At 42.5% G+C, this 11209-nt stretch overlaps 1 protein-coding gene across 1 annotated transcript; it reads right to left on the reverse strand.

Annotated features, from left to right (window-relative positions):
- Positions 1-3307: 3307 nt before the first annotated feature.
- On the reverse strand, positions 3308-10770 carry LOC128302758 (muscle calcium channel subunit alpha-1-like). The gene is made up of 4 exons (XM_053039617.1): positions 10632-10770; positions 10381-10574; positions 10196-10297; positions 3308-3460 (listed from the first exon to the last, which is right to left on the reverse strand). The coding sequence occupies exons 1-4, from the start codon at positions 10768-10770 to the stop codon at positions 3308-3310; spliced, it is 588 nt and encodes a 195-aa protein (XP_052895577.1).
- Between the last annotated feature and the right edge of the window lie 439 nt (positions 10771-11209).

Raw genomic sequence — 11209 nt, forward strand, 5'->3', positions numbered from 1 at the left:
CCGGGGGAGATGTTGCAGCCTGACGTTGCAGCCGCGACACAGCTTATCCGCACGCTCGATGTTGTCTTGGAACTGACAGTATCCGATGCGTAGCGGATATAGTCGTCTCTGTCGCTAGCTGTGGTTTAGCTCTCTCCCTACCGGTACAATTACGTCCTGTGATGCGGCGGGAGAAGATTCGGTTCGTGATCGACAGGCTGCAAGGACGTGGATCTAGCGCGCGGCACAATCGTTGTATTCGTTTTTGATAAGTGTTTTTATGTACGGATTTGTTTAGTGTTAATAAATAAGTTTTATCCACAAAAAGACACAAAAGTATAGAACATAGGAACCATGGCGTCTATATTGGCCAAATGCCTTCCACTTCGCTACAAATGCAGCTTGACAGTCTCTGTCCCACCAAGGAGTAGGAGGTTTGCTAAAGGACCTTGCTTGGTGGGGTCCCCTTGTTTGGGCTGCAAGGGCACACTCGTTTATACATTCTACGAGTTTTTTATATTCCACGAGATGATCAAAACTGGAGTTTATAGATGGCAGCGAAGCTGACATTAGTTCGCTGTATCTTGCCCAGTTGATATTCCTTGTCAGGTCGCATTTGACAGGAGCCTTATCAACCTGACGATTCCTACCAGTGAAGACCATTTCAATCAGTAAGTGATCGCTGCCATTGGGGTCCTGGATAACCTTTCACGAAGTATCCAGAGCAAGCGACACTGAACATAGAGACAGGTCTATTGCACTTTCACGCGCCAAAGGCCCTGATACCCTAGTAGCTTCACCGGAGTTTAATATTGTCAAGCTATGTTTGTCGTAAAAGTCCCTGATGACTGGAGCACGAAAGTCGTCTTTGGTGCATCCCCAGTCGTGTCCATGGGAGTTAAAATCTTCCAGGATAAAAATGGGCGTTTTTACTGCCGTTGCTATATTTTCAAGATCCCTTGTGATCGTTTCTATTTCAATCCCGGCTTCCGGAGGGATATAGACAGATGCAAAAGATAATTCATGATCGCCTAGCTTTGCTTGTATTGCGACACATTCAATAACTTGTAGTGAGGGGAGGGGTATCCGAAAAAAGGGTAAATTTTTCCGGACACCAATCAACACACCGCCACCACGACTATCCCTACCTGCAGTAATTCGATCTTGACGGATGATGTTATATCCGTGGAAGGTTATACTTTTATCAGGGGTAAGCCAGGTTTCAGAGACGGCAAACACATCTGTTTTGTGCTTGCCGACCAGGGTTTTAAAAAGATCTATTTTTCCAAGAAAACTTCTAAAATTCCATTGGAGTATGTTAGCCATTGGAACTTTAGTTGTCCAATTGAACTAACGTACTCAGTGCGGGCCATTGCCCAAGCCACTGCTTTAGAGCGCCTTGTATTAAAGGACGCGCCATGGTAATAATGCTTTTCAGTGGCTCTGGTATGCCCAGTACTGAAATAAGCGAATTGATCGGTCCTGATAATGGGACCGATTCTTGTAGGGACTGACGACGAGCCCTCAGCTTTTGCTGTAGCTTGGGTCGGGAGTTGGATGCTGGGGATAGGATGGGACTGAAAGGAAGCGTCTCGTCTTGCCGGGGTTTCACCGGGATATGTTGACGAGGGGCACTTGCTAGACGAGGGGTTGCCGAGGAGGGAGAATTTTTCTTGCCTTTTGCAAAGGCAGATTTTTTCTCCGTGGGAGGTGTAGCCTTCTTTGGGGCCTTCCTGCGACGACGAGTCACTTTCCTCTTCACTCTCACAACCACCCCCGGGACAGTTGGGCGCAGAGTCTCCGTACTGGAGGGGATTGTCTCCTCCTTCAGGAGACGGAAAGCGTTTTCGCTTGAAGTGCCACCCACCAGAAGTGAAGCGTAGGGGCCACGTGCCAGCTGATATTGAGCTTTTTTAAGCTCAGCTTGTGTCCTCTTGTACACCGGGCACGATTTTAGTTCGTGCCAGTGCTGATTGCACTGAGCGCATTTGAATGGCGCTGCGGTGTATTCCGAGGACAAGTGCTGACCTTGGCACTTGACACACTTGACCCTGTTGCTGCAAAACTCTTTTGAGTGACCGATCTGGCTACATTTCTCGCAGGTGGGTACCTTGGAGACAAAGGGTCTTGCAATGGGGACGCGAAGCCCGTCATACACGATATAGCCGGGTAGTACGGTTCCCTCGAAAGTGACACGCTTTGATCGGGTCTCCCTATACACTTTCTTACCATCTATGATGGAAGAAGTGTACAAAGGCTTAACCTCTGTCACTTTCACAGCTGGGGGGGCACAAGAGCGAAAACCGCCCATTCCGTATTTCCTGAGGTCCTCGGCTGGAATGTCGAGATCCTCTACCACACCAGTTACTTCAACAATGCTACCGGGAATTTACACCCGATAGTTCTCCGTATAAGCTGGGTCCGCTGCTATGGCGTTCGCCTGCTCTCGGTCGTTCACGACGACCCGGATTCTATTTGTGCGTAGTATTTGTGCGTGTGCGAAGTACGTCCTTCACTGCTATACGATGCTATTACTAGCATGTCCAAGTCTTTTTTACCGGGCATCATGAACACCCGAAATTCACCCCGATGTGAGATCGAATAACTGCGGTGCCTCTGCGCTCCATCCGGGGACATCGAGACTACCGTCGCCGCGGACTTATGCGTCAAAATAACATCCTCTTGGATGGCCGACTTTCTTTTCTTATGGGCCACCGGAGTGAACCCATCGCCGGAGGAAGTTCTTTCGACTTCCATCCTGGCCTTTATGGCCAAAGCGACCGGAACGAGTCTTTTGATGTAGTTATTATTTTTTTAACAAAAATCATATTTTTTTTTACGAAAAGCAAAAACGACGAACTTTTCGACTTACCTATTAAATAAGCGAGACGGAACGGTACGGACAACAAAGGAGAAGGATAACACGTTTAACACTGGACCTACACAGCAGGTGCGCGTATCACGTACGCACCTCGTACGCACTATTATCTCTATTCGCTAACACTATTACTATTGCCGATGGTAACACCTGGATATTTTTTGCAGTCGCTGAACTTTCCTCTTTCGGGATTGCCGGTAACTTGTGCGAAGCGTAGCAAACATGCATCCGATCCGAACGACGGTTGGAGACAGAAAGGAGCCAAACAAGTGTTGAAGTGAAATAAAATAAAATATTCCTACGATTTACTTTATTTTATTATGTCAGTGTCGCTGGCATAATACCCTGTTAAATGAATATTTGCAAAGCATATTCGAACTGCTATCTGTATAATTCAGTTTCCAACATTGATTGAACTTATTTTAATTTAATTATTCTTTCCACCAAATATCATTGGCGAGAATGGAACGGAAGAATATTAAGGTGAGGATTTATGAACGTCCACAGAAGTGTGCGTATGCCTTCACCACGTGCTAACAATTTTATAAGTCGCATAACACGGAATAGGCGGAAGAAATTTATTGATATAATAGTTGACGCGCCCTGTGAAGATAGAAGAGTGTTGTGAAATGTTGTAGAGTTTTTTAACATTCATTAAACTATTTGTTTAAACTCTGTTTTTTTGTATTAAACTATTAAACTCATTATATAGGTATCGATAGTCTTAGGTAGAATGTAATATATTTATGAAACATTTTAGTATTAAGTAATCTAATAAGATAATTAAAATAATAGGTGTATTGGTGTAAGCTTAGTTCCCAAGTATAGTGTTGTGGACAGAACGTCGCGCAACATGCCACTTTGCGTTTGTCACTACAGGTGACAAACCATCAGACGTTAGGCTGACAGCGGTCCACGTGCAGCGTCAGGGCGCGGCCATCGCGGATCGTGTGTGTGCAGGACGAGCACACACCAGGGACTCGAGATTTGGCAAGCGGTCAAGCAGGTTGCGTGTGCGTTAGGTTAGACGTTAAATGTTAGTTCCTTTTATGTAATAAATACGTGTTAACTATTGTAGCCGTTTTAGTAACTTCACATTTTTAAAATTGTGTTCCAACCACAAGAACACAAAATATAGTTTAGTAATAATGTAAGTAAAAATAATTAAGTCTATCTTCACATCTCGAGGAAATAACATCTCTCGTTGGAACCATAACTTATATATTGGAATAAATTATTAATTACTGATTAAATCTATGTAGTGAACAAATCGAACATATGCCTCTGCCGTTTTTAGCTACTTAAAAAGCTTTTATGTAGAAACTTGTAATACTTATCAATTAATCTTATTCTTTAGTATTTTAGCACACATGCATGTAGTGACTTGAGGAGGAAATACATTTTTCGGATCACACTAAAACGCAACACAATCGGAATACATCTATTCCAGCTGACAGTTCTAACTCAACTGAATCATTTATTTTGTCTTCATGTCTTTTCTCCTATTCCGCTGATGTATATATTCGTTTCTCTCTCCCTCTTCTCTTCTCCCTATACCTCATAACCCCTACAATCTACCTCTCCTCTACTCTTCAGTACTGAATAATTCGTTACTAATGTTATGTAAAAAATATTATAAAAATATAAGAGAAGAAAAAAAATAAAAAAAAATCCTTGATTGTGGAACAAAACAATACAGGAATCTAATATAACTCCATATCGTCTAACCAGACTGGTTTACGAGACTGGCGTTGAGGCCTTTCCATCCCTATCCTATTGCTTGAACATGGAACAGGCGATGAATCTATTACCTCTTCGTTATCTTGGGTATTTTCATCTGTTCTTAAGTCATGCCATTGTGCATTGCTAGGTATTAATTTCACATCTCGCACATTTCTCGAGAATTGAGTCCCATTTTCACCACGAATCACTACTTTTGCACCCTCTCTCGCTAATACTGTGAATGATTCTTTAGAGAATGAACGATCTGTCTTCGTCTTCTGTGGTATATAGACTACAACCTTGTCGCCTACCTTAATGCAACTTTCTTTAGCGCCTCGACGTTCATCCGCATATTTCTTACTAACCAGCTTAGCATGAGAATCGTCTTCTCGCACAACTGCTCTATCAAGGTCTCTTCTAGCATCCCATAAACTAGGAAAAGTGCCCCTGTAGCGCCATCCGACAACAAGCTCAAAAGGAGTAATGCCTAACCTTGAGTGATGTTTGCGGGTGTTATGCAAATGTACATATTCCTCGAGAGCTACACGCCAGTTTCGTTTGTCGATTTTAGCTGCTGTTATGGCTTTGATGATTCCTTGATTTTGCCGTTCAACAGCACCGTTAGATTGAGCACTTAAAGGAATGGATTTACGCACCTTTACTCCCTTATTCTCCCAAAATTCTACAAACTCCTTACTTTTGAAGGGGGGGCCATTATCACTTTGAATAGCAAGTGGTAAACCCCATGTCTTGAAAATCTTACACAGTGCTGCATTTGTTGAACTTGCATCGATAAGTTTCACTTCAACATCGTATAAAAAACGAGAATAGGTATCTACGCAAACCAATAAATGTTCTGAACCCTGATTACCTTGTACTGAAAGAAAATCAATTTGCAGTATCTCCCATGGGCCTTCCGGAAGGTTACGGCTTATTAGAGGAACCGGTGGATTTCTTTGAGAAATGGCTAGACAGGTCATACAGTTAGTAACGTAATTCTGGGCCTCTTTGGACATATTAGGCCACCAGAAATGGTCCCGTAAAATTCTTTTGGTGGCCACGCTGCCAACATGACCTTCGTGTGCTGTTGATAGAGCCCTTTCTCTTAACGATTTGGGTAGAACAACTAGATCGTCTTTGAACACTAGGGCATCAAGAGTCCTCAGCTGCTTTGCCAAACATTCATAACGACCCAGATGTCGAGGCCATTTTCCTGATTCTACACCAAGCCGTACTTCTGCTAACTCTTCGTCCTTTTCTGATGCTAGCTGGATATCTGCCCATGACATACTCATATTTAACGTGTCGAGCGCGTATAACATATGCCTTTCGTTATCGTCTTCGAATGGCTCATCTACTTGAGATTCATTTATCAGACGAGACAAAACATCTGCAATGTTCTGATCTCCGGGAACACACTTAATTTGGAAGTTAAACGGTAAAAGACGAAGGGCCCATGTTTCCGCGCGAGTAATTGATCTTTTCCCGGACCTGTATTGGCTGCCAAAGATAAATTTGTTGGCTTCCGAATCAGTCCAAATACAGAAGCTGATATTTGTAAGGTAGTAACTAAATCTTTCGACTGCCCATACTATGGCCAACGCCTCCTTCTGAGTGTGAGGGTAACGTTTTTCTACTTTAGTTAACGACTTTGAGATACAAGCTATTATTCGAGGTTTTTCAACTTCATCGAACTGAACCAGCACCGCTCCTAAACCAAATGGTGAGGCATCCACAAATAACTCGGTCCTGTCTTTGTGGTCAAAGTATCCTAGTTTAACGATTGAGTTTAAGGCTATTCTTTTTATCTCCTCGAACTCAAAATCTTCATCCTCCGTCCAGTAAAACATATCCGAATTCGCTACTGCTCTTAACTTTTCCGTCTTTTCAGCTCTACTGGGAGTAAATCTTTCGATAAAATTTATAAGACCCAAAAAGCTTTTCACCTCTTGAATAGTTTTTGGTGTACGGAATCCTGTTATAGCTTTCTTTTTATCTTCATTGACTCTCCAGCCGTCGTGAGAGAGGAGGAAGCCTAAAAATTTAACGGATTGTTTACCAAAAACACATTTAGCCGGGTTTAACAAGACATTATGCTGTCTTAAACGAGACAAAACTTCATCAAGATTACGGTCATGTTCTTCTTTAGTTTTCCCAAATATGAGAATATCATCAAGGTAATTCACCGTGCCAGAGCAATTTGCTAACACAACTGTCTGCAGAATTTCCTGGAATATGTCCGGGGCATTGCACAGACCAAAAGGTAAGCGTATGAATCGAAATGTATCCCTTCCCGAGAAAAAGTTAGTTAAGTGTCGACACGACTCGTCTAGAACGATATGATAGAAAGCGTTGGTCAGGTCGATGGTTGAAAACCAGTGAGCCCCTCGGAGTTTAGCAAGAATTTCCTCCAAAGTAGGCATCCTGAATGGAGTTCTTATGACGCATTTGTTTGGGCCTCTCAAATCTACGACTAATCTTATGTCTTGCTTTCCCTTTGGCACTACCAATAGAGAAGAGCAGAATGATCTATCCATTTCACTGGTAACCTTCTCTATTATATCGGATAATAATAAGTCCTGCAATCTATTCTCAACATCTGCCTTGAATGCCGGAGGAATATTTGTAAACACTTTTCTTGATGGTGGCAAACTCTTATCGTGGCAAAGTAATACTGGTGGCACATCAAACTTTGGAAAATGGGTTTGTGCATCTACAACACACATTTCTCGTTGAGTTGCATCAAGCTTCGTTCCTTCCGCCTCTAGGATTGGTACATGCAGGCCCGTTTGTAGCACGCTATACCTAGTTGCTGTGCTACGCCCTAACAGTGCTTTCGCTCCTGGAACCACATAAAATTTTTCAAGTAACCGAGGCCTGTCTGGTGTGATCACAAACTCGGCTAAGAATGAAGCCAAAACTCGTATTGGCTGAGTGGTTGCGTATGCCTTCAACGGTTTGTCCGTTCCTTCCTTCATAGCGTAAATTGGATGAGATTTGGGATCACTCATAAGCCGATTGAAAACGTCGTCTCCGATAGTGTTCACCTCCGCTCCCGAGTCTATCAAAAATTTAACAGCAACTCCAGCCACGGAACCTATGATTGAACCCGCACTCTCCATATGACGCAGGTCCAACGAACACATCACGTATTCTTCTTCGTTCCTTGCATCTGGTGTATTGTCAAACGATACTGTGGCATGATCGATCATATCGAATGTATGTGCTTCCGGTTCTGCATCAACCTTGCGAACACCCATCCCCTGACCAATGGTACTTATGGGCCCGGACGTGTTTCCACTGATAGTTTTGCTCGTTTTACTTTCTGGTAAATATGATGTTATATTCTAAAATTAAACAATAAAAGTATCAATACAGAAGGTCTTTTCTTTTATTAATAAGTAAACTCATATGGACAATCCATTCTGAATGATGAACAAGCGAAAAATGTCTCTTCAAGGAAGATTAGCACCTTCAAATCCAGCACTTACAATTTGCTCGTTCAATTCAGCCGACAGTGCTGCAATTTTCCGTGTTTTGGGCAACGGAGTTGTCTCTTTTTCTTCAGTGCTTTCCCGCTTCATACCCTGAGATGTACATGCCCTTTGAATGTGGCCCTTTGTTTGACAGCGATGACAGAATTTGTCGATAGCGAAGCAGTTGTCTGGACGATGACCCGCACTAGTGCAACGCCAACAAGGCTTATTCGTAGAAAAATTAGGCACATTTGTACGAGGAAATCCTCCTCGATTCCGCGGAAAATAACCCCGTCCTCGAAAGCTCGGTGTTGATCTGCGTAGCAATCGAGGGTCTGTATAGGACACTGCCATTACACTCGCCATATCTTTCTCAGGATGATTTTTGTTAAAAATCTCCTCAGCCTGCTTATCAATCTCTGTACTTCGTACCCAGTCTACAAGCTCCTGTAGTGAGCTTCCCTTACGAGTAGCTTTTCTGGCAACGTCTCGCACTTTCCGGTTATTCGCGTTGTGTTGGATCACATCAGCAACCGTTTCCACGAGTTGATCCTTCACATAACCGCAAAGTTTAGCTACTGACGCCACACGTCGCACGTACTTGAGATCTGGTTCATCCGTACCCTGCGGCATGGATCGAAGTTTCTGTCGTTGGAACAAAACATAATCTCGCGAACCAAAATACTCTTGAAGTCGATGAATTGCGTTCGAATATGGCTTAGAGACCGCATCAGGTCCGTTCTTGCCCAAAGTACCATCGAGCATATCCAGCAACTTAGAACCAGCTTTCATCTTAAAGATATTGGCCTTTACGGATTCTTCCTTGATGCCCGCCAACGCCATGGAGGATTCCAAAACGTCGAGCCATCTATCGAAAGTAATTTTATCGATCTCTTCTTCTCCTTCCATCGGTTTACATTCGCCAATCTGGAGCGTAGCGAATGGTAAAGAAGATAACACTGGAGGTGCCACGCTGCACATGGCTGATTTTCCAAACTCTGACGAACTAAGTGCATCGTCCTTGTTGAGATCATCTTCAACCAACCATCCTGAACTCTCCCTCTTATAAGTCTTTTTCACAAAACCACGCTTCATTATGCTTCAACTTTATGTTCCGCGACTAACTATATTTTCTGATATCCTTGCCGAACGATCGAAATACAACTGTTCGTTATCCGATTAGCGGAAATCGATGAAACTAGTCTATGTAAAGCAATACCACTACTACGAAATAATCGCCTGACCAACACTACTAAAATTGATCCCATCACAATAGTGTGTGTGATGAGTGTGTCAACACTCATCTACTGGCATCGATTCCATTAAGGAATGTGTGTGAATCCGTTTGTCCGTCTATACGAATCAATCTAGTTTATAAGTGAGCGTGTACTTGGTTGTATCGATCTCCGTAAGGATGTACTCTACTAGTTCTTTATAATTGCATGGATCCCCGTAGGAATGTGTTTATTTAGTTGTTTATACTTACATCGATCCCCGTAGGAATGTGTTTATTTAGTTGTTTATACTTACATCGATCCCCGTAGGAATGTGCTTTACTGGTATATTACACTCGCATCGATCCCCGTAGGAATGTGCTTAAATTAATCCTTTTTACTTGCATCGATCCCATGAAGGAATGTGCATTACGATTACTTTCATCGACATCGATTCCTGTAAAGGAATGTGTGTGAATCCGCAAATTCGTGTATGAGCGACTTGCTTAAACGTGTGTCCCTTGTTTGCATCGAATCCCGTAGGAATGTGCCTTCTAGTTCTTTCTACTTGCATCGATCCCCTGAAGGAATGTGCGTTACCGTCACTTTTACCGACATCGTCTCCATGACGCACGAAAATCAGTAAATCAACTTACTTATATTGTTAATGCATATATCTTCCACAATACTGACTCGTATCCCTCCTAACTGCGCCATTGTAGTGACTTGAGGAGGAAATACATTTTTCGGATCACACTAAAACGCAACACAATCGGAATACATCTATTCCAGCTGACAGTTCTAACTCAACTGAATCATTTATTTTGTCTTCATGTCTTTTCTCCTATTCCGCTGATGTATATATTCGTTTCTCTCTCCCTCTTCTCTTCTCCCTATACCTCATAACCCCTACAATGCATAGTTACCTTTGTTCCACTGCTGGTAGTTACTTCGGAATACACAATATCAATGAAACTGCCCAAAACGATGATAAAATCAAACACATTCCAAGCATCTCCGAAATAGTTCTAGCGAAGAAAATAAATGGAAATAGTAATATGTTTGAAAATGAAATTACAACTAGAATAGTATACCCTATTAAAAAGCTTACCTGAAATCTGAATGCGGCAAGCTTGAACACAAACTCCAACGCAAACACTGCAGTGAACAGCAGGTTTAAAAAGTCCAGCCATTCGGTGTAGGGTTGCGGTTGTCGGTAAAATTTCATCGAAAGTGTAATGGTATTCATCATAATTAGTATAAAGATGGTGTATTCAAACAGCTGCGACGTAACGAACCACCATACTTTTAGGATAACACGTTTAACACTGGACCTACACAGCAGGTACGCGTATCACGTACGCACCTCGTACGCACTATTATCGCTATTCGCTAACACTATTACTATTGCCGATGGTAACACCTGGATATTTTTTGCAGTCGCTGAACTTTCCTCTTTCGGGATTGCCGGTAACTTGTGCGAAGCGTAGCAAACATGCATCCGATCCGAACGACGGTTGGAGACAGAAAGGAGCCAAACAAGTGTTGAAGTGAAATAAAATAAAATATTCCTACGATTTACTTTATTTTATTATGTCAGTGTCGCTGGCATAATACCCTGTTAAATGAATATTTGCAAAGCATATTCGAACTGCTATCTGTATAATTCAGTTTGATTGAACTTATTTTAATTTAATTATTCTTTCCACCAAATATCATTGGCGAGAATGGAACGGAAGAATATTAAGGTGAGGTCTTGGTCAATGATATAATCAAATTGCTTAAATAATCCGGCGGCGCTCATCAGCGAGTCGTACAAAAAATTGAGGTACATTGACATGAGCCATGTAGAGGATAGTGGGCTTAAGGATCGGTCTAATAAGTTAAGTAAAGGAAAGAATCAATTTAGGGAATATCTACAGTGCTTGACATGAGAGAAG

This window comes from Anopheles moucheti, chromosome 3 (assembly GCF_943734755.1).
Source record: "Anopheles moucheti chromosome 3, idAnoMoucSN_F20_07, whole genome shotgun sequence".
NCBI lineage: Eukaryota > Metazoa > Arthropoda > Insecta > Diptera > Culicidae > Anopheles > Anopheles moucheti.

What these genes read in the sequence shown, in the direction of transcription:
- LOC128302758 (XM_053039617.1), bottom strand. Translation starts at nt 10,770, where the DNA reads ATGCATGTTTGCTACGCTTCGCACAAGTTACCGGCAATCCCGAAAGAG. An exon ending in TTGCCGCATTCAGATTTCAG is followed by an intron (nt 10,298 to 10,380) that starts GTAAGCTTTTTA and finishes TTTCTTCGCTAG; the next exon opens with AACTATTTCGGAGATGCTTG. An exon ending in CTACCAGCAGTGGAACAAAG is followed by an intron (nt 3,461 to 10,195) that starts GTAACTATGCAT and finishes CTATCTTCACAG; the next exon opens with GGCGCGTCAACTATTATATC.